This window comes from Argentina silus (genome assembly GCF_951799395.1).
Source record: "Argentina silus genome assembly, chromosome: 7".
In the NCBI taxonomy this organism is placed as follows: domain Eukaryota; kingdom Metazoa; phylum Chordata; class Actinopteri; order Argentiniformes; family Argentinidae; genus Argentina; species Argentina silus.
In genome coordinates, this window is record NC_139661.1 from 3,221,653 (window position 1) to 3,246,129 (window position 24,477).

General features: G+C 42.4%; 1 protein-coding gene and 1 pseudogene across 2 annotated transcripts; one reads left to right on the plus strand and one right to left on the minus strand.

The window, feature by feature from the left end:
* Nucleotides 1-7,588: 7,588 nt before the first annotated feature.
* chfr (checkpoint with forkhead and ring finger domains, E3 ubiquitin protein ligase) lies at nt 7,589-16,600 on the plus strand. Its single transcript, XM_083673670.1, has 18 exons — nt 7,589-7,689; nt 8,186-8,350; nt 9,114-9,213; nt 10,682-10,791; nt 11,424-11,483; nt 11,637-11,855; nt 12,128-12,316; nt 12,687-12,864; nt 13,538-13,692; nt 13,857-14,019; nt 14,127-14,293; nt 14,572-14,688; nt 14,792-14,875; nt 15,128-15,198; nt 15,374-15,461; nt 15,843-15,950; nt 16,100-16,172; nt 16,459-16,600. Exons 2-18 carry the CDS (start codon nt 8,236-8,238, stop codon nt 16,499-16,501), a joined length of 2,040 nt encoding a protein of 679 aa, XP_083529796.1. The 5' UTR covers nt 7,589-7,689; nt 8,186-8,235; the 3' UTR covers nt 16,502-16,600.
* A 4,826-nt stretch (nt 16,601-21,426) lies between these two features.
* Nucleotides 21,427-22,361, minus strand: LOC310807655 (gap junction beta-1 protein-like; annotated as a pseudogene). The gene has a single exon. The product of its transcript is annotated as a gap junction beta-1 protein-like (transcript).
* Between the last annotated feature and the right edge of the window lie 2,116 nt (nt 22,362-24,477).

Genomic DNA, 24,477 nt, shown 5'->3' on the forward strand with positions numbered 1-24,477 from the left:
ACAGTCAGCAGTTGAGGACTGGACTTAGACGCAGCCAGACGGTGTGAATTCCAGGCCTGTGTGACGAAGTGCTGTCTAATGTCTTTGCACCTCTGGCCCAATGGCAAATATGCCTGCTCTCTCACACTGCTGCAAGGCTGGGCAAAGCCGGGCCTAAGAGAGTGAATAGAATTCACGTTTCTAAATCACATTTGAAAACAGAAGAGTCTCAGAGAGTGAGGTGTGGATGGAGACAGGGAAGAGAGGGAGATGGAGAGGGGGAGGGGGAGGGGGAGGGGGAGGGGCCGACAGAGCTAGCTAGCAGCCAAAATAATTTTTCCACTTTCATTCATTTTTAAGGATTTTTTCAACGGTTTTAGTGGAACCACACAATCTCCTACACTGGCGGTATTATGTACATAAGCCATAAAAACAAATAACATTAATGCAGCTGGGTGCAGCTGGCAGAGGTGGTCCTCTCGTTGAGGGGCCACAGGTTGGCATGGCTACCTTCCCTGTTCCCTGTTCTTTGTGTGGGCAAAAGAGGACCAAGGGAGGGGGTGGCCAAGAGGAGGCCCTCTAAATAGTTATGGATAAAATGTAAAAAGTTCTAAAAAAAAAAAAAAAAACACCATTTCGAGGCAGATCGTATACACACACGGCTCGTCCAATTTGGCACACCGAATGCACATGATTAGGCGGCGTCGAGACGTTAATCAAAAGTGGCTCAGTCTTTGAAGGGGTGGCGAGAACCTCTGCCAGCTGGTGACAACACGGCTTGTGTGCACAGGCCAAGAGTGAAGTTTATTTGAATGTGGATCTTGTCGTGACCGTATCCCTCTGGAGCTGTGTGAGCAGAGCACTGCCTGGCTCATCGCTGGGATCGCCTCAGAGCAATCCTGGCACCAGGCAAGATGGAAGTTTTTCCAAGCAGCGGAATGAGAATTATGATTTACTCCATCCCCTCCGGTGATGTGTGATATTCATAAGCATTTATTCTGTTTGACGCTCACAGATATCTGGCACCAGGTTTTGGCTCCCATGTATGAAGTTTTCCTTTCCAATAAAAAATGATTATATCAACAGTGGTGTTATTTTCACAAAATGTTTTGAATTTCTTAAACAAATTCCACATAACGCGCACCTACCTGTCATTATAACAACACCTCGGATTGTTGAGATGAATAAATCTAGGATTTGATACATGTTGATACATTTTAAAAGATTAAAAGCACTAGAATAACAGGCTAAGCTTGAAAAGAGGAACTCGGACTGCCTCTCTGCTTCAAACCCACATAAATCCATACAGTGCATTAGTATCTGGCAATTTCATAGGGAAATAGGGTCATAATGTCAGTTCGCTTTGGGTGGAGGAAACAGCAGTCAGCAGTCTCAACTCAGTGTGTTTTTACACTGTAGCACTCCCATCTACCTCGGTTTTAATTACTGTCAGCAAGAACCCTGGAAGGTGCCAGCATTATGACATGGTGGCAATATGCATGCAGAGAGCATTGATTACATTTTGTCCCTCATGCACAATGTTGGAATTCCACTTGCATCCAGGCAGCACATGCCTCATATTATACACAATCCACATCCTCATCCCTTGTATTGTATATTGTTTGCTGTATTGAACAACTAAATATGGAATAAAAACACTAAATATGGCATATGATTGAATGATTAGCAGATTTTATATCAGTATGAGTTCATGTACAAACATTTAATGGCACTACTTAAGAGACTTTATTTGATCAAATTGGTTTAAGTGTTGAAGTATGAATAATATGGTTATGTTATGAATTATATGTGCCATATTTTATGGCATTTGATGAAATGTACGAGTTAATTTGTCCATGCCATATTAGATGCAATAACAATTTAGTCTAATGCATTTTCATTATTGTTAAACTACATTAAGGACTCCTCAACAATGTCACATACAATATATTTCCCCGGTACTTGTTGTGTTTTCATGGCTGAATTACAATCTATGCATACAGTAACAATGAGGGTGAGGCCAGATCCTCTGTGAAGAAGGCTTTAACAGGAAGATTCAACATTCCAACCCTGGCCCTGAGAAACAGGCCCTGGCTTCTGTAGATCTGTCTGGCAGCACACTCTGAAAAAGCGCTTATCTGGTATCTGAGCAGGAGTTCCATGCACACGATAACAATCCCTATCTTATCTCACTCTGTTCGTTAATGTCACAGCTTAAGGGCTGCTCTTCCACTTGCAATGGGGCTTGCTGAGCGGATTGTTTGCAGATTAGTCAACACAGGCCATTGTAGGGCTTGGAGCGCGTTCAAATGCTTGCCTTGTCCTGCAGACGTTTTTCTGTGCACATGTCACCATATGGGATACCTCATGCTAGCTTGTGTGTCAGATGATAGGGACACAACACTGTGGCTGGTAGACACGATTACATAACTTCAATCAAACCAAAGGATACAAAAGCAGAAGCAAAAACAATGACCTGTGTAGAAGGCAAAGCATAGAGGATCATTGTGTTGACGGTCCATCAAGATCCATGCCCTCATGATGTTTTTGGATGTAAAACCTACGATCAAATATGATTGTAATTATAACCCACTGGTACTAGGAGGGTATTAACCAAAAGATGAGTTAGTCATTAATTTGTGTGGTGGTGCTTATTAAGCTAGGAATAAACCCATACTAAACTATTTCATGTGTGGCCCAATCGACAGAGCCAAGTTCATAATTATCGTACTGTGACACAAAAGGGCCAGGCAAAGCTCCATTGACTCCAGCCATCTGGCTATCTCACACACAACCCTTGGCTACACAGTGCCTCACTCAGCGATTGACTGGGGTGTTGAAGGCCAGCTATTTAACACATCAGAACAACAAGTACTGCTATCAAGCAGGCCCTCTACATGCCTCGTTTCTGTGCCGCCCAAGAATGCCTCTTATCTATCTACTCTGCTTGTTGGTTTAAGCCAGACAGCATACGCCCCCATTCTCTATATCATACAACATTGTGAGGATAGAGCAGCCTTGACAGATAGGTTCACTTTGAGAGATGTGGGTGGGAATTTAACCCTTTCTGGGGGTCCAGCATGCCCTATGTTATAAAAGAATTCACAGTTCAAAACAGTGCCCCCCCCCCCCCCACATTTCACAATGTTAAAACCCATTTTCTCACCTGATTAGAAATAGAACCTTCATTCTCGTGTCATTATTTTTACTTCTATAGAAACAGGTCTCATAATGTGTGCTCTCTGAGTGGAATCACAAGCAGCTCATTGCTAACCCTAATATTCTTTGTTGTTGCAGAATGGTTTTAAATGAAAAGTATAAGTGCGGTGTAATTACAATTCCGAGGGTATTATGAAATCCAATATCACAATGAATGTAATTTTATTTGCTTGTAATCTTTCTCGCCCAGGCTAATAGGCATTTTCAAAGGGCACGCTCGGGGGCTTTAAATGGCGGAGCATCTCAAAATGCAATGGCTGCTCTCTGCTCTCTCCCTCTCCCCCCTCTCTCTCTCTCTCTCTCTTTCTCTCTCTCTCTCTCTCTCTCTCTCTCTCTCTCTCTTTCTGTTCTTTTGTCTTTGATTTGCAGGCAGAGGGCTTGACAGTCAGGGAGACACAGGAGATTTGTCAGCCTGTGATCTCCCAGGCTCTTTGACAAATGAGTGACTATGGCAGAACCGGTGGTATGGTTCCTCTGCTCCTGCGGAATCCTGATGAGAGAGTTGGAGCCCTTCCTGATGAACTCGGAGAACAAAACACACTGCCCTCGTGCATTACAAGCAGTCCCTCCCTCTGAGTCTATCGATAGTATGTTGTCATTATATACAGATGTAATGGTGACAATACATTTTGCTATCACTTGTCCCATTTTTACAGTATGTGCTGCAAATCTATTGTTTATCGTTTGCCATGCCAAAACCAATTTAAACCAAATGTTTTTGGTGGGAAGCCAAATCTATAAATATTCCCTCTGAAAAGGTCTGCTGAAAAATACTGATTCTGCAATTGCAAGGAACACATGCTGTCTTGTTGATACAGTGCATTCATATCTCACTGGTGAAACAATTTGGATGCAATCACCATCCAGTCAATCTTTATTACAGAGGAGTCAAGTGCTTCACCAAGCACACAATTGCTTGGCATTGATTGTGTGAATCAATTGAGACAGAATTATGCTGGAGACAGAACATGGCAAAATAATGGTATGTAGTTAATTCCCTTTACTTCAACATGTATAACGGAAAATCGGTAACAGCTCCACATGCCCATATGAATGTTGATGTTGTTTTTTATTTATTTTTTATCCCTACAGAGCGCTATTAACAATAGGAAATGGTTTGCATTGATTTAAGACATTTCGATTGCAACTGAAAATCACTGAATACCACACCATAGTCTGCTGCTTGGTTTAGCTTTGATTGTAGGATGAGAATACTGATTCATGCAAAGAACAAGCACTACCCCTTGTGGCTGGTTTGGCTCAGTGCACTGTGGATAATGGAGCCTCTTGCTGCCTCTGCCTACTGATAAGTTAACCTTGTGATAACACGCTAATGCCTGATTAATGTTGCACTAATTAGACACAGCTTTTCACAGTTAGTTAAGAGGACATCCTCCAGCAATTAGCCCAAGTCAGGAGATAATTTCAGAGGGCAGAAAATAACCGTTTTCCTGGGCTCCAGTTGGTCCCATTTGACAACATTAGCATTTATTTCTCATTTATTCATTTAATTACTTGTTTGATGTTCTATACAGCTGCCACGAGTAATCTTTGATCCAATTAGGAGATATTGATTGATATTCATTGTGGGTGTTTGATGTGTTTTCCAGTCAGCTTATAATCTCATTCCCGTCTGACAATTTGCCAAAGATTCACAATGCGTTAAGTGATTCTCATATTTTCAAAAGGACAATTCATTTTTGTTGAAATGACACTGCCAACTCTAACATTCTTTATTCTGCAAGGATTGTGTGTAAGTTCATGTGTGTGTGTGTGTGTGTGTGTGCGTGTGTGTGCACGCATGTGTGTGTGCATGTCCGTGCTTATGAGTATGTGTGTGTGTGTGTGTGTGTATGATGGCAGCGGTGGCGCATGTGTTGTCTGCGCCTTGCTCTCCAGACAGACAGCTAACAATGAGAAATGAATGCATTAGTGAGGAGAGGCCCCTGTACTCATCAGCCTCCACTTTACCCATTAATAATGTACTGGCAGGGAACAGGGGGAATTGCAGAGATTAGTCCTGCATTAAGGACTCGTTCGCTATTTCTATTACAGAGACGCTTTGGTGTTTCTTAAACAAGAAAGATTAGTCCACTTGTAATTGAAGTTTATAAAAATCCTATATCAAAGTTTTTAGTCGTCCCCCTAGACATGCATCTCCCAGTGCGCTGACAGCATAATTTCCGTTCACACTGAATCACACAGAATCAAAGCATCAGTAATGTTGCCGTGAGAAGCGTGATTTTAGCATTGATTATAGTGTTTTCTCCATATGAATTTCTGTGAGCATAATTACAGCCTCTTTTATCAAAACAGCCAGATGATAACTGTGTGTGATGTTAAACATTATGTATTCATAATCCAAATACAGGCTGGAACAGAATATTCATAATGAAAGAAATATTCCCAGTGCAAGCAATACTTTTTAAATGGCGCTGGTTGAATGTTGTGGGTGAAGATTATCAGTCTTCCCTTTCATGTGCAGTATTATTTAGTGAGCCACTACTCGCTTATGTTTTGACAGTGCAATATGTCTTTAGGTGTTATTCATGTGATTAATAAGGTCATTGGAGACTTCAGAGCCCTGAGCCACACAATAACCAAGATATATTTTAAAAGGAATATTCCTAAATATTAAATGAGTAGACATAAATTCAGACTGAGACGACACAGCCTGAATGGATGTCAGTGTCAACAATAGATATTTTCTCTCTGTCGTCTGCGGAATTCTTAAGATGGCTCCCCTTAGCGAAGAAGGCGATTTGAAGGTCCTCATCCAGAAACCATTACGGAGGGATGCATTTGACATGGAGGTCAGGCCTGCTGCTATAGCCTTTACTGTCATCCCTCTCCCCAAGCCCCTGTCTCCCCAACCTGGTGTTTGTCATCCAGCTCCATCCAAAGTGATGACACCCAGCTCTAGCAGTAGATAGCCAGGAGAGCACAAACAGACAGGCAATGAGATTAAAGAGGCTGTCAGTCACCCTTATCTGGCCTAGACAGAGAAGGGACTTTCATGGACCCTGAACCCTCAGGGACCCTCCATCCAATCTGTAGAGCCGTCGTGGTGAGCTGACTGTTGGACTGCTAACACTGTCAGTGGACCAGCAGGTTCCCCTGGTGACACTTGACATGGCCTGTCACTCTACCACCTGACCTCTGTGAGAGGACATGGCTCCAATCTTCTGCCATTGTAGGCTATTCTATAGGCTGTGGGAACGGTGAGCCCATAGTGACAAGTTGTGATGTCCAGGCGTTTCTATTATCAATTTTCGTTTTTTGCATTCTTGTTCAGCAGTCTTGGGCTCCAAGTAAGGCCCTCCAAAGATGTTGAGGAGGTATAAATAAATCAATATGGTGAGAATGGTGAGTTTCTACTGCTGGTGTTGGTTTTAGTATTGGTGTTACATCGAGAGAGCAAAAAAATAAACCTAGAATTTTGATAAGTGAAAAGGTCAAGTATGAGGTGCCTTCTGGAGCAAAAGTCTGTAGCTCACTCACACTCTCTAACGAAACACTCACTTTACATATGGAACCCTCATATACGGTACCAGTGAAAAGTTTGGACACACCTTGCCAAGAGTGTGCAAAGCTGTCATCAAAGCAAAAGGTGGCTACTTTGAAGAATCTGAAATATAAAATATATTCTCGTTTGTTTAACACTTTTTTGTTTACTACATAATTCCATATGTGTTCCTTCATAGTTTTGATGTCTTCAATATTAATCTACAATGTAGAACATAATAAAAATAAAGAAAAACCATTAAATGAGAAGGTGTGTCCAAACTTTTGACTGGTACTGTATATTTATATGAAACACTCATTAGGACTTGGGTTAGGGTTAGGGTTAGGGTTAGAGCGATGGTTAGGGTTAACAGTGAGAAATAAAGTTAATAGTGTGGGTGTGTAAGCATTTCAATAGTGAGAGCTTGTGTTTCATATTGGTGTGTATGGGTTAGGGTTAGGGGTTTCGATAGCTAGTGATGTGAGCTAGAGTATGAAATGCTTCAGACAGCATATCGTCCTCTTCACCCCCCGTACACGTTTTTTTTAAAGTAATTTTTCCTTCTTCTATCATTGTGACTGCCTATGGCCCCTGGTCCGAGCACTGATTACTTTATCTTATGATGACTGATGGATAGATGATCCACTGACTTAGACAAATGTACTTGTTGCAAGTCGCTTTGGATGACTGCTAAATGCCATCAATGTAAATGTAAACGTCAATAGAGTCAAGGTTCCAAAGAATACAAATGCAATAAAAACAACAACAACATACAAATATAAATTTCCTTCCTCGTTCCCCGTCGTCCTTCCCTCTTGCAGACCTCATTCCCTCACTTACTCCGCCCCTCCTCCATCAGCTGATGCCTGTAAATACCTTTGGTTGCCAGGAAGTGCACGAATGTGTGCCAAGCAGGGAAATGAAGGGACAAAAACATCTCCAGGAAGAAGAATAAGACGAAATAACTTCACGCTTTTTTGGGGCTGGTATAGTAACCCTATTTTCTAAGATCGTTCATAGCGATGGCTCACTAGAATCTATGCCTTTTCTAACACCAGGCAGTTTTGACAGCTTTTGCAACATGCTAGCTAGCTTAGCCAGGGTTTGTTTTTTTTGGAAAAGAACGAAGTTGATTGATTGTTCCAGCCGTAGTTGTTTGTAGGACTGGTTAGTCAAGTTCCAAGAAGTGGATTGTTTGTACTTACGAGCTCTAGGTTAAAAAGTAGTTGAACATGGCTAACCCAACGATTTGTCTTAGCTAGCTAACATTAGCATTTGGAGGTTGACGTTTCCAGACAGGCAAGAGAGGGGTGGTTGCTTCATTGTTTAGCTAGCTACCAAGCTAACGTGTGTGTGTAGTTGGTATTGAGTTGAAGTACTCGCAGACAGGGAGCATCGTTTTTGTTCTGCTAACATTTACCTTATGTTCATGTCGATACAATATCTGTTGTGGAAGCTAATAATGTGTCTCCCTAATTGTAGCTAACTGTCCAGCAACTGGATCGTATGTTGAAACATAAATAGAATTGGAAATGGAGAATCATGGTGGAAGAAGTCGACCATGGGGGAAGTTAGTAAAAGTGGACTCGAGTTGTGAGTCAGAAGTATTGCTTGTCAACAGAGAATGCACCGTTGGACGAAAAAAAGGTAAGATAGTATGATTGTTCCACCACATTACAAGCTCTTGTCTAACTTTGCACTTAGATAACCTACTTGACTATATTGTAATTTGGCATAAAACTTGTTTGGAGACTAAATAAATTCAAACTGTTTAAGTAAACACTTTGAAGTGTAGTTGATTGAGATAGTAATACTTGATAGTAGACACAGCCAGGCAGTGTCTGGGCTCTTTAAAACCAAGTCTATTCAAGGCACAATGCTTTCTTTAGTTCAGAGAACTTAGACACCCCCTCTAATGATAACAAAGGCGTCTATTGAGAAGATGTGTGCAGAATATTAAGTAGTTTTTTGTATGGATTTTGCCCCAGGAAAGGTTATATCTTATAGGTTCTGTCTGTGTCTGCTCTATTATATTGATTTCAAGGAGTCTGCATTCCATGCAAAGAGTCTATGGGGCTTAATTAGGTAAGTCTGCTATGCAGCTCTGAAGAATAGAAGGAAAAAAGAGCCGAATCTATCGCCAAATAAAACAGCACAAGTATGCCATCTCAAACAGATGACACAAACCCACCTATCTAGACCATTACTGTTAGTGAGACTTGTTGTCTGAGTATTACATCATTATAAACAAATATAAACAAATGACATAAAAAATAAAAATCGTACGCTTCATAACCTATCATCATCTATCAGTGCAAGGACATCTAAATGACGCAAGTTATGTGGGAAACAGTAAACGTTGTTTATGTTTTGATGATTTAAGCCAAAGACGAATGTTTGTTTTTGCTAGGTTGTGATCTATCCTTTCCTGCTAATAAACTGGTCTCAGGGGAGCACTGCAAGATTGTGCAAGATGAGAGCTCAGGGTTGGTGTGGCTGGAGGACATGAGGTATGTACTGTATGAGAGTTGGATTAATTAGTCATGTTATTGCCTATCTAAGAACCTAAATGGCCAAGAGCTGTCAATATGAAGAATAAACTTATATATAATATAGAACGATGCTAAAGTAGTCATTTAAGCTATAATCAATCACATTTATTTGTCTAGCACTTTTTACATAGACAAATGTCACAGAGCTTCACAACAAAAACAATACTAAACAATATAAACAATAGATACAATACAAACAATATGATCTAACACCAAACCATAGACCCCCAAAAGGTAAGCCAAGGAAAAAGCTCCCCAGAGGGAGGAAAAATATAGGGCACAGTGGCAAGGAAAAGCTCCCTGGGAGGAAGAAACTTTGAGAGGAACCAGACTCCAGGGGGGGGGACCCATCCTCCTCTGGCTGATCAGGTGCTGAACAGTAAACTAATGTGGAATGTGGTGTGGTGCAAGAGTTCAGGGGTCCATCGTGTAGGGCAGCTTTCTGGTGGGACCCAGGGTGGGGCGGCAAGGATCAGTATGTAGGGTGGAGCAGACTCAGCCTGGAAGAATTCAGTCTAGTTTTGAGGGGCTCAGAGCTCCTCGGACAGATGAGCACAAAGTGGACAACACAAGATTAAAGGCTGTCGCAAGCTGAAAACCGGATGCATTGAACAGTAGGAGAGAATCAGCATAAAGCAGGTAGCCTGAGGCCCCCGGCACATCTAAGGGACATCTAAAAGGACAAGGCCAATGTTAAATTGCTGTATCCTCCACTATGTTTGTTTCTGTTATGTTTTGTTTTGATGGGGGAAATACATGTAGCAGATTTAATTGATTGATTCCTGTTGTGTTATGCAGTGGATGGTTATGGTGGATTTAACAGATCCCTGCCCACACAGCATAGTCTTAATTGTCGCTGTAAACCAACCAGCTGGCAGATAATTAGGCCACTAACTGGTAATTATAGAGGCTTGTGTTTTACCGTTCTCTGAGTCAGCAAGGTGACAGGCATCTTTCCTACCTACATTTTTATTGGCACACAAATAGTATACCTCATTGAACAGAGTAATATAATTAGCTGCTGTATTGTTTGCTCCTGAATAGCTACCCCTGCAAACTTATTTTAGAACGTGATGAAATTGAAAGCGAAATAACATTGATGGCCATTAAGTGCCGTAGGATTCACCAGTGGATTCTATATCCAGGCAGGTCTGTGTCCCCATAAAGTGTTTATTTGCACAATAATTCAGCACATCTGATGAAGCGATGCTGCTATTTAATCGATGCCTGAAGGCAACCGCTGTTGTAGGTTATGAGTTGTTGCTATAATAACTGCAGCAAAATGTCTTCACATGAAGCCAAGTCTGCGACACAGGGTTCTATCTGGTCTGGGATTGTGTCCAAAGGCTGCTTATTGACCCCATCAACAACAGAAAAAGAGCCGATTTATTTATTTTTCGAGTTGATTTGTTTTTCCAACCCCTAGCACCAACGGTACAGTGATCAACATGGCCAAACTGGTGAAGAAGCAGACTCACAGGCTGCACAACGGTGATGTCATCTACTTTGTCTACAGGAAAAATGAGCCAGAACTAAGTATGTCTGCCTTTTATGTTTTTTTTATGTTACACTCGATGGTCTTTATGCTGCTACATAATGTATGCTTATCTTTTTATGCCTTCGTCTTCTGGTCTTAAGTGAGTGGTTGCTAAACTACATACCGGAACTTCAATTAGTATTGTTGCTGGAAATGTAGAGGGGGCATATGGCAAGGGTCGCCTTGGAAATAGGTAAAGGGCAAAGAAGTTAGCGAGAATGTTTTGACAAAATACTACATTTGGGTGTAGAGTGTTAGGAAAATAAGTGTTTTTTTCCCCCTGAAAGGCCACTTGTTTTATTCTGTGGACCCTTCACTGATGCCAAATAGGATTATATAATGTCAACACAATGAACTTACATAATGTGTGTAAACTGAGTTGGACCGGTTCAAGAACTGAGTTTTAGCTGGCATGTCAAGATGCCTGCTTGGTGAATTGTTTATATGAAAGTGAAGAATAGGAACTATATTGTGTCCTGTTTTCTGATCGCCTGACGCTGCATTTGTTTGTGTCTCTCATGGCTTTGTAGCTAAACAGTTTGTGCTTCATGGAGCTTGCTTAACTCTGCAACCAATTAATCAAATTCTGTCTGAAAATATAATACTGTGTATCTATCTCTGTTCCCTGCAGACATAGCCTACATGTACCAGTCCATCAAACCAGAGAGGACATTTTCACAAAACACCAGTGGTATGTAGCCAATTACTCTCAGCCTTACATAGCATTTCATTGATACATTTCGCTTGACCTGTGAACTTCCATTGCATGTAAAGCATTACAGGGACATTCGTTAGCTCATTAGCGGCTAACAGCCTCCCTCTGTCCATCACTGCTGTTGTACAGTAGGCGCCTGGAAAGGAGGCTCAGATATGGAGCCGGAAGCCCAGAACGCTCCTGCCCCGCCTGCGGCAGTGTCTGTGGAGCCGGTTCTGGTAGGACTTATTCAGGGGCAGCAGGCCCGAGAGGAGCCCCAGCCCTCCACCTCCACCTCCCACCTCCACGCCGTCTCCCCCATCACGGCCTGTCCCTCGGCAGCCGCCCGCCTTCACTCTTCGGCCTCAGGTACGGCTTCCGCTCCGGCCTGCGCTGCCGTTCTACTGTACGCGGTTGGCGCTTGTCCACGCGCCCTTTTGAAGTCAACCACGTGTGTGTTATCTCTCCCCGTTGGCACGATACTCAAATTCAAGGACGGATATTTCTGAGCGAAACGATGCCTGGCTTGTATGCTCTTCTCTGATCCACGCCTTGTAAATCTTCCCATATTCAAGGACGGGTTACAGGAAGCAGAAGCCGTGCCAACCGTAGAGGCATTAATCATGTTCTTTCTTTTTTAGGTTCAGAGGATCCCAACTGCGCTGCCGATTCCTCCCTGGCTGCGGGCAAGGCTGCCAACCCAAGCACTAACCCCGTCTGTTCTAGAGACAATCCCCCATCTGAGGCCCAGAGCAGAGTCCCAGCGCTGGGTAGAGGGGAGAACACGGAGCCAGAGAGGAAGAGGAGAAAAACGGACACCAGTCAGTACAGTACGTTCAGAATCGTCGTTACCTCAGAGGAACACGGTGACACTCGGTCCAGATTTAGAATAGAATTAGTTCGAAATATTTATTTTTTGCAGAAGGAACTCATTTTGTGACAGAGGAAATAATATTCAGCGCATATACAATTTAAGCACATCATAAAACAAAAACATGACATTACAAAATGCATAGATAACATACATTTATATTTACATCAACCCACCACAAAGTGCATAGGCCTAAATGGTAACAAGACAGGTTGCAATTAGTGCAGTCTCATTCAATAGCCTTATAGATGCTGGCACACAAGCCAGTGAGAGCCCTGTCTGGCAATGATCAGAATTACAATGCAGTGCTTTCCTTTCCCCTTCTCTAGATAAGGACTATGATTTTGACCTGCCGCACACTTCAAGTAATGAGGCGGTGGTGGGTCCAACTAAGGGAACACTGAGGGACCTTTTAGGAAAACCTGCTGTGGAAGGAGCCAAGACAGACAAGATGGAGGAGTCCCTCACCTGCATCATCTGTCAGGACCTACTGCATGACTGTGTGAGGTATGAACATACCTATCCGTTATCTTTGGAAAAACGAGTCCCACTCCTCCTTTCTGTGTTCTGTTTATCCTCACTGCAGATGGAAATGTCCCTGTTCCAAACATAGGGAATAGCCCAGAGGGCTCTAATTTGCATGTGCAAATATTGAGCAGTAAAGTCGGCCCTAGACACAATGAGACGTAATCCAATGGGAGTTCAGAATACCGCAACGAGTGTCTGCTTGACGTGCGATGCATTTCCATACAGTTTACTAAAACTTGGGTTGAATAATCAACCCCCGAACCCCAAAAAACAAACAAACGTTGTCTAAGACGAGGTACAATAAAAATAAATCGTGCTATAGAAAGTTGTTTTCTATGTGCTCAAGCAAATTGGGTCCCATAGTCCCATGGGTCCCATAGTATAATCAAAATATCTGTTCATACATGTGCTGTAGCTTCATGTTGAGTCCGGTGGAGGTAGAAAATGGAGGACAGGCTCATTGTAATGCACGTGTGTTGGATACCATTCCACATTCCGTTCCGTGCATTACAATGAGCCTGTCCTCCCCTGCCTTCCCTGTTAGCTTCAAATGTATGACAGGTTACGTAAGACCAGAACCCGCCTCCTATCTTCTGTATCTCATTGCACTCTCAATCTACTTATGTCGTCCTCCCTCCCCCCTCCCCCCCAGCCTGCAGCCCTGTATGCACACATTCTGCGCTGCCTGCTACTCTGGCTGGATGGAACGCTCGTCTCTCTGCCCCACCTGTCGCTGCCCCGTGGAGAGGATCAGGAAGAACCACATCCTCAACAACCTGGTGGAGGCTTACCTGATCCAACACCCAGGTCTGGATGCACTCTGCACTGTTCAAGATCAGCAGGCGCTGTACAGATCAACGCGTTGCAGGGGCTAATGGTTCCTCTTCTGTGTGTCTGTCTGTCTGTGTGTGTGTGTGTGTGTCTGTCTGTGTGTGTGTGTGTCTCTCTGTGTGTGTCTGTGTGCGCCACAGAGAAGTGTCGCAGTGAGGAGGACCTCAAGAGCATGGACAGCCGTAACAAGATAACTCAGGACATGCTGCAGCCAAAGGTCGAGCGCTCGTTCTCCGACGAAGAGGGCAGCTCTGACTATCTCTTTGAGCTCTCCGACAACGACAGCGACGCTTCAGATATCGGGTCGGTAAAAAGAGGGAAGAAGAAGAAGAGGAGACTTCTGTGGTTGTTTGCGTGATTCTCTGGGTCTCTGTGTGTGTTCTAAATGTTGTTGTTGTTTTTCTCCACAGCCAGCCCTTTGTGATGTGTAGGCAGTGTCCAGGCTACAGGAAGGAGGTCAGTCAGGTGCTCTGGCCCACGCAACCAGCCCCGCCACCGCCACCGCCACCAGCCCCTGAGGGAGCGGCAGGGAAACCCCCTGGAGAAGGGCCCTCAACGTCCTCTGAGATCTCCACAGGTACTGCACACTGTGTTCAACCGGTAATCCGTATCAGAAAAATGGGTTAAAGGTACAGTATGTAGTGATTCACTGCATTGACCTACTAAAACTGTAGCAGTCGCCTTTTAGAACAGTTTGACATCGCTTGCATCGTCATTAATGCATTTATTTGAACCAGTTTCAACAAACGGTGCGCAACAGCTCTTTGTATCCCATTGAGATTTTCAAACAAGCCTTTGTTTACCCCTGTGTGTGTCTCCCCCCTCCTCCTCCTCCTCCTCCTCCTCCTCCTGCAGCTCCACAGGAGTACACATGCCCTCCTCAAGGCAGCCACGTCATCTGCACCTGCTGTCTGCAGCCCATGCCAGACCGCCGCGCTGAGCTCATTGGCCAACAGCTCTCTGCTCAGCAATGTGAGTGGCCCGCGGGGCCTGTCAGTCAGTCGATGGGCTGTTGTCGTCTCGTTGGGATTGCTGTGTTTGCGTCTCCTTGACGTCATGTCTTTGTGTCGGGCAGGTGTGGCGTGCCAGCGACCCTTCTGCCACATGTACTGGGGGTGCCAGAGGACGGGCTGTCAAGGCTGCCTAGCCCATTTCAGTGGTACGTCTCCGCTTCAGTACCCCTAGGGCTTAAAACTCCTACGCACTGGTTTCATGATTTGCATGATTTTCATGATTTGCATTTAGGGGTAAAAAAAAGCATATGAGGTTAAACAAAACATGTCATTCACGGTCAGAGAAGTAGAAGGATCAGACTGGGTACAAATACATTTTGTGAGCTTTTGTATATCATTACATTGTTACCATTTCATGTGACCAGTATGAGAAGTCTCCTGATTTCCTCTTTTCGCAGAACTCAACCTCACAGACAAATGCCTTGACGGTGTTTTAAACAGCAATAACTACGAGTCTGAGATCCTCCAGGTACTTCCAGTTCCTCCATCCATACTTCTCCTCTGGCCATTGCTCTGAATTCACCCCCCCCCCCCCCCCCCCCCCAAATAATAATTTCAGCACTCTTTGTTCAATTGTAATAATAATCCAGTGGAGAAAGAGTGTATAGCCTGCCTACCCTTAATGCTTCCCTGCCCCCAAACAGAACTACCTGGAAGCCAGAGGGATGACGTGGAGGGATATGCTCCATGAGGGTCTGCAGGGCCTGCAACAGGGAACCTACTATCTGTCTGGTGAGACACAGTTCCCCCCCCCCCCCCCCCCTCCATGAGAAGAAGACGATGTCCATCTTGCTTTAGTACTTGAAAGCGGTGCTCAGTTCTTGCATCAATATAGAATAGGGTCATTGTCGACACACGTTCCTAGACTTTCCTTAACGGTACTCACAAGGGTGCTAGTCCTGGATTCAAAGCAAAAACCTTTCTTTCTTTCTTTCTTTTTTTGTTTTGAACTGTTTTTCTCATTTTTATAATTAAATCATTTGTTCTGGAGTGCGTCCCGTTTTTCTTCGTGAACTCTGTTCTTCCAGACAGCATAGACAGTGCTTTCAACCATGCCAGCTGACCACTAATAACCCCCCCCCCCCCCCCCCACCCCTACTGTTTGACCCCCAGATTATCGCATCAACACTAACGCTGTTCTGTGCTTCTGCTGTGGCCTGCGAGCCTTCAAGGAGCTGGCCTACAAATACAGACAAAACATCCCGGCCCCTGAGCTGCCCGGTAACACAACATCCCACACTGGCTTTGGCCTGGGGGAGATACCAACAACCAAAACATGGATGTCATCCAATGATATTAGTTGTTATTCCTGAGATGATGTCTTATGAAGTATGTGATGTCTACTTTATTTGTTTACTCCTCCTCCACAGCTGCAGTAACGTCTCGGCCGGACTGTTACTGGGGACGCAACTGCCGTACCCAAGTGAAGGCACACCACGCCACGTAAGTTAATGGTCTCTCTCTCTCTCTCTCTCTCTGTGTCTGTGTGTGTCTCTCTCTCTCACCTAAAGATGGGTCTCTCCACAATCCATTCTAAAGATACCCCCCCGAGTTTATTCAGAGGTGCCACACAGACTATACATGCATGTCACCACCAGAGGGAGCTGTCATATCACCATTGTATTGTATTCTTGCCAATCGTGCCTGCTGAAGGCTTCTAGGTCCAGCTGCAGGTGTGGTACATGAGATTTGTGTATAGCATCTCATTTTTCCGATTTGGACTTTCCAGGAAGTTCAACCATATATGTGAGCAGACCCGCTTCAAGAGCTGAAGAGCCGTGCCAATTGGCCGCGGCGGAGGGCTCCTCCCCCAATCACTGAGCACGGACACCCGAGGATCTCCTGTATTACCCACCAATCGAAAGTGTTCCTTTTCTTATCTCTTCATTTAGCACTGCTGGGCGTTCAATGTAAATTGTAGTTCTCTGGCAGGTTCTGTAGACATCCATCGGCTTATGCCGAAATCACAATCAAACTCTTCTGAGAAGACTGGTTAGGGCAGGACGAGTGTTTTTCTGAGTTGTTGTGGCGAGAAGAATAATGCTATGCACTCTACACAGTAGAGGCTTCTCCTCTACACGATGATGATTAGGGTTGGGCCGATATTCCTTATTATTCTATATTGTGATATTTGGAGCACATCATGACATCGTTCTTACGGAAAATGTAAGCGTTTAAAACGTACAAACTAAAAGTGCAGTGTCCCGCTTTTTTCAAGGCAAAGCACATCATGGAAACATGTCTCTTTGTTTCACCAGACTATTTACAATAGCAGCCGTACATTTTATGCGCTGCAGTTGAGTCGTTTTTGCTCATGCTGGTGGTATGTCTCTCCACCCTATTTCAGCGATGAAAAAAATGATCGGATATCATGAATAAGAAAATGTGGATATCGGCCAACACTAATGATGATAGCCAGATCCTTTAGGGAGCGTCACCACCCATCATTCCTGTATCATGTCCTTGTAGGTACATGTCAAATGACTAGTTTGGTGATTTTTCTTTTTCTTTTTTTGATAAATATGAATTGTATTGACCACAGTAGGGCGAGTGAGGCAATCTGAGTGGACTTTGGCCATATATGTCTTGTTACGCATGTGACCTACAACATACTCTTGTGTGATTAGTATAAGGCACATATTGATATTAATGAGCTGTTTTTTTTTGTTTTGTTTTGATATATATTTTCCTATTTCCTGTGCCTGAGTAGTTAGCTCGTAAAAAAAAACAAAAAAAAAGAAGATGATAACATGATGCTGTTTAGTTTTCTCTTGACTTGTGCGATAGCAGTTTAGGTGTCTTAGAGAGTGTTGAATTCTAATTAGAATCTAGAGCTTCCTACTCTTCTTCTATGAGAGTACAACTGTTAAAGCATGTTGTGCTAAACACCTAAATAGTGTGCATTTGCTAGTTATGGAATATTGCTCCCTGGTCAAGTAGGTTGAAGCATGCAGTTATGTTGTCACAAGATTTCTATGCATATACAGACTTTGAGTTTGCTTGTGGTTCATATATACACTCATCGAACACTTTATAAGGAACACCTGTACACCTTCTCATGGTGGAGGTGGTGTAATGCTGTGGGGAATGTTTTCTTGGAACACTTTGGGCCCGTTAATACTAATCAATCATCGCTTGAATGCCACAGCCTATTTGATTATTGTTGCTGACCATGTGCATCCCTTCATGGCCACAATTTACCCATCTAACTTCCAGCATGATAATGCACCATTGTCACAAAGCAAAAGTCGTCTCAAACTGGTTTCATGAACATGACAATGAGTTCAGTGTTCTTCAGTGGCCTTCCCAGTCACCGGATCTGAATCCAATAGAACACCTTTGGGATGTGGTAGAACGGGAGATTCACAGCTTGAAAGTGCACCTGAAAAATCTGCAGGAATTGCGTAATGCAATCATGCCATCATGGACCAGAATCTCAAAGGAATGTTTCCAACATCTTGTGGAATCAATGCCACAAAGAATTGAGGCTGTTTTGAGAGCAAAGGGAGGCCCTACCCAGTATTAGTATAGTGTTCCTAATAAAGTGTTTGGTGAGTGTATGTGTATATAATATATTACACACGCACACAGTGCCTTTGGAAAGTATTCAGACCCCTTCACTTTTTCCACATTTTGTTGTAAAATTGATTAAATTAAAAGAATTTGCCATCAATCCACACACAATACCTCAGAATGATAAAGCGAAAACAGGTTTTTAGTAATTTCAGTAAATTTATTAAAATACCTTTATTTATTAAAATATACAGAAATACCTTGTACATAAGTATTCAGACCCATTGCTATGACACTCTTAAAATTACCTAAAATGCAAAATTGTCATCAACAAATCACTCAATCTCACATCCATAATTGTGTTTGCAACAATGAATTCAAGTGATACAGCAAAGAAAGTGGCTGGAAATGTGTTTATTTGGTTTTACTACAAAGCATTAAGTTTGGTGCAAATCCAGCACATGCAATGCAGTTTCCGCACCATCTCTCGTGTGAAGAATAGTGGTAGCTGCTTCAAGTTATGGGTATGTTTGTCACTGGCAGGAACTGGGGAGTTTGTCAGAATTTTCAAGAGAAAATTATGAAATTTGCTGAGTTGGTAGTGACAATCCTAATCCACACAGTGTGTAATTGATTCCTATGCAAATCAGAGACCGTATAAAAACGAATATTAATTCCAAAATTACATTAACTATTATCCTTGCGTTAAGATGGACTCAAAATCACTTATTGAGTGATTTGTTGATGACATTTTTGCATTTTAGCTCATTTTAAGAGTGTCATAGTAAAGGATCTGTATACTTATGTACATGAGGTATTTCTGTATTTCAATTTTAATAAATTTACTGAAATTTTAAAGAAATGGGTTCACTTTGTCGTTCTGGGGTTTTGTGTGTGGATTGACGGCAAATTATTTCAATTTAATCCATTTTAAATTGAGTCTATAACAGAACAAAATGTGGAAAAAGTGGAGAGGTCTGAATACTTTCCGAAGGCACTGTATAGATGTATATGGATGGCAGCAACATTTAGTTGCTACAGTCACATATCACGACTGCTAACTGGAAATAGAATGCAATCTGTATTTATTCTAAAGGGAGGTTTTCTACTGTTTTATTTAGTGTGACATGGATTTCCCCAACAAGGGCAAGAAGCCATGTCAAAGTACAACATAATAGGCGGAGATGAGCAAGAATCCATATAGTAGTTAGTAGCGGATTTCTGTTGTTTGGGCGGAGATAAAAGTGTGTTGAAATGGTGTAGTGTTAGGCCGGGGGGCCCATTTGTATGCTTTGCTCGGGATAATCATCTCAAAACTGATTAAAGTGCATTATAGACGCTTTCTCAGAACTAGTAGTATTGGCCAAGGCTGTTTTTTAGAATGCACAATGGTTCTCTAGAGAGTTGGGGGTAGAATCGTTCCTTCCTTTTACATTAGTAGGTTAGTGTGGTCCAGAATTGTTATGCAATCCATTTTGGTCATACTTACAGGTCTTTTATAAGGCCAATCATTCTGTATGGTTTTATAAAAGCAACTTGCAAAAGCCCTTCAATACCTTTCAGGAATGCTTATGTGCCAATATATTAGACATGACGGTATGTTTTCTGTGTTGTTTTTTAATGACCTTGTGTTCTAGTTCGTAGCTTTTGATGTTCTTTTGTTTCTCCGTTAATTTATGTTGTCATAGTTGAGTGTTACCTTGGAGCATTTGGGTAGAAATTATTCTATTTGTCAAAGGGGTATTTACCTTTTTTACTGTGTTTTTGTATTATTTTGCTGAAACATTAGAGGGCCGAGTACCATGGTTTGGTCAAACCCCATCGATACATGTACAACTTCCAGTGTGCAATTTCCAGTGACTCTCACGGTAACAACAAACTGCTGTTTAATGTGGCATTTTCTTATTTGGCAATGAAGGCACTAAGTGGAGGTTTTGCAACTTTCAAACTTGCATAACTTAAGTTATGCTCTTTAGAAAGATCAGAAAACAAGTGAGCAATCATGCCTGTCATATACAAGGCATTGTGATAAACACAGGACTAGCAGAGATGTCAGTGTCACTTTATAGATAATCTGAGACAATAGGTTGAGTCTGTTCATCTCAGCATTTACATCAAAAGATGACGTTCAACACCTGCACTGTAAAAAATTGTTGGTAGAATGTACAGTAAATTACCGGCAAAAAAAGTTGCCAGTAAAATACCAAGAAATTACTGTAAATAAGAACTACAACATTTTACTGTAATATTAATACAATAATTTACAGTACATTTATTACAGTGAAGGTTTACTTGCTAATTACAGTATTATGCAGTCATTCTATTTTACAGTAATCTATGAAAATTACTGTACTTTATTGCCAACCTTTTTGTCGGTAATTAACTGTAATTTGTTTACAGTATTACTTCAGTAAACTTACAGTTATCTGTTGTAGGTGTCTTTACAGTAAAAACTTGCAAATTCTGACATTTACAGCTACAATCTGTCAATAAAATACTGTAAAATCTGTTCTTTCAGCAACATTATGTGATCAGTGTTCCTGAAGCATTTACACCACGTCATAATAAAACACAATTCTAAGAAGTTCTTGTTAAGCATAGTTTAATGCAAAATACAAACATTTAAACTTGATGTGCTTGCAGTCTTCCTAAAAAGAAAAAGGTTAACATTGTCTTGGTTGAGACTTGTGAGATCTTAAATCAGCTGTAAATAATGAGCTACTGATTTGTCTAACCGAGGGCGAAATTAAATCAAACCCGGCATAGAAAACGAGAAACCGGCAAGTAATGCCGTTTTAATAATGGTTTGCAAAGACACTTAAGACAGTCCTTGACATAACATTTACACATCTTCTATTGGTTAACAGTTATTCTAGAGGGACTTTTATCAGTATCCCATGTAAGGACTGAAAGAACATGATGCGACTAACCTCCTGATAGCATTGTAAACTACGTGGTAAGATCCCTCTTTCGTTGTGTATCATTAAAGCTATTTTACAGTTTTGTTCAAAATGTTGAGCAATCCATTCACGCTGTAGGAATAATTTCCATGCTGTCAATGTTCAGTATTCCACAATCCGATACAATGGCTTTCTCACAGTGCATGTACATATGCCACTGAAAGCCATTAGCACAAACATTCCTTCCTTCTTCTTCGCTTTGCACCAGTTTCTGCCTCTATCAGTCAATGTTGTGCGACAAAATGGTGACCATTTCGAGCACCATAACATGGTCGTCCCTCCCATCTGTATCCTGCACTTGTCCTCCACAACTTTAGACATGCTCCCATATAAGTAATGCCTAGCACAGTGTTCTTACTGGTCACAGTAAATTTGGACTTGAGAGGATGGTCCGCGATCAGATGGTTGATCTCATTCTGCTTATACGAGGACAGCTTCTGAGTGAACCAGGCCACTTTGGATTCTTCAACTGGCCCGTGGAAGCACCTCAGGCTGGCTCGGCCTATGAGGAACGACACCTCAGCCAGGTTGAGCACAACACACACCCCAGACGTTGACAGCATGAAGACGGTGAATACTGTCTTTTGCATGGGTCGTGAGACAAAGCAGTCCACTGTGCATGGGTACAAGTCATACTTCACCAGACGCACCATCTTAAAGTCTGGATAGATCATGTAGAATATGTACAAGAAAGCCATCTCTAAGACGATTCTTACGATAACACTTATCATATATGTCCACCAGAGAGCTCTGGTGATCTTGAACTTCTGGTTCTTAATCTGTTCCAGCTCCTTTGGACTGACTCGTCCAGACTTCTTGAGAATCTTCTTGTCGATGTGGCATCGATGGGCCACATGCATGGCCACCAGCAGAGCTGGAGTGGAGACCAGGATGAGCTGTAGAGCGCACAGGCGGATGTGGGAGATGGCGACTAGTCGTACTGGTCGTAGCAGACGCTGTTGCAGCCAGGTTGCTGGGTGTTGCAAGTGAAGTCTGACTTCTTGTCTCCCCACACGCTCTCGGCAGCCACCACGAGCACCAGGATGCGGAAGATGAAGATGACAGAGAGCTAAATGCAACCGATGCCGGTGGAATGCCTGTCTACACCGCTGATCACGGCATAAAAGGTTCCCCAGTTTATTTTCGCTTCCAGGTCTGGGGAAGTAAAGGTTCAAAGTTACGCTGACATACTGTACATGAAACACTCATTTGAGAACTATGGGATATGCAATGCATGGAGTATCTTCAATCGACACTGTACATTGCATATCCCATAGTTCTCAAATGAGTGTTTTGGTTGTTGGTTGGCCACACTTTTGTAAATGTCAACCAAAAATTTTTTTTATTATGCCAGAGAATCGAGCAGGGAAGGGCTTTCAAGACAACGTTAAGATGTAGAACTTGGTTAAGAAACTTGAACGGAATGTCACAGACGTTAGAAATTCGAATTTCGCACGCAGTTGTCCTAAATTAAAAATTCTGTCTGAAAAATCATTGTGGGGGGGGAAACCTCTTGCAAGTTGTACGACCAAATCGTGGTGTTTGCTAACAAACTTAGCTTTCTGTTGACGACACTTTCAAACCCCAACATCCAGAGCCTCAACGATCTCAACACGCAGGATTTAACGTAACGTTACCAAACCAATTAGCTGTCGATACAACATCGCGATGAATATCATACTCCGGCGACACATATATGGAGTAACATTAGCTAACAACAAGGGGAATTTCAAACTAACAGATCTCACACGTAGGTATGGTTTAGAAATGTCACATACGTCTTTACCGACCTGATACAACCTGTGGTACGTTTTAGACTCAGTACCCACACAGACCGCGCAAATGGCATATCGATCCCATTCACCAACGGACCATCCGAATTTACTGTAAAAAAAAAAAAAAAACGTATTTTCTGCTTAACATCTGCTGTTAAATTTACGGTTCAAGATTGTAATCGTGGTAGAACGGAATGCATTGCAGTCTACAGTATTCTATTGTAAAATGACTAAACAGTACATTACTGTATGATTTTACTGTAATAATTACAGGAATTTGTTACAGTGTGGGTGTCAATATTTTGTGCCAAACCATACACACCAGTCAATATTTGTTTTAGCCATGACAGCAGACCTTTAGGCTAGATAGGACGGCCTGATTATATATATATATATTATATAATTTGTTTCGTTTTCATGAGGCCTTATGTGTGAGTAGTAATAAAAAGGTAAAAGAAAATATAGCTAGTATATACTGGAAAGTTGTGTATGCAAGTCATTAAACACTGCTGCAATGAAAGTTAAAAGACAACCTTTGAAAGAAATGCAAACAGGTGTTTACCTGGATTCAACACCTTGTGGATTTCTATGTACAATTTTGCTAGATTATAGTAAGAGTTTGGAATAATCTGACTTTGATTTTTGAAGTTGTAACATGACATAATGATTAAGATGAGAGAAAAGTAGTTAGAATGTCCAAACTGTTTGTGTTAGATGTGTTTATATGCAAGACCTAGAGCTTTGAGGGTATTTGCTCATACTTCAGCTTGCATTCATTGAAAGGTTGTATCCATCGTTTGAAGACCTCTCCAGCACCCAACTGTTATTTTGATGCTTTTCAGTGTTCCACAATATTCTAATTGGATTCGCCTGTCAGGCACTACAAAGACGTTTAACAACTATGTCCTTTATACTTACTGAAAACATCCTTTGCAAGATGTCCTTGTGCAGTGTGTGTGAAACTCAGGCATGGGTTTAAACACTACCTTTCTTAACAATATACTCTTATTGCGACTGCTGGTGGCATCCCCCGAGTCTTGTAAAGGGTTAAAGGGGCAAATAATGGGCACGCTTTTGCCCGTGGCCTGAGCTTTTGTCTTAGTTTGTGGTCGTTAAGTTGTGGTTTCCTTGTTGTCGGTTCACACTGGCATTCCTCAGCGGCTCAGGCCCCTAGCACAACCCCAGCCGATCCCCCCGGAGCAGCTGAATTTTAATTATTTCCAACAGGAGGATCTGGGCAGCCTAAGCCAACAACAGTGCACGCCGCCGATCAGGAATGGGTGTTAAAGAGGCTTTGGAGGGCGCTTTGCATTCTCTCCGAGGGAATACAGTGTATTCTAAGGCAAATATTGACTCACTTTGTGAGAAAGTCTGGACCAACCTTCTCTGTACGGAACAGTATGACCAGTGTAAGGGGCAGTGTAATTCTACCTCATCAAAGCTCCCAGGAAGTTGAGAACAATCCAGTCTGTACTTTATGTTCTGCAAATTCTAAAGCCG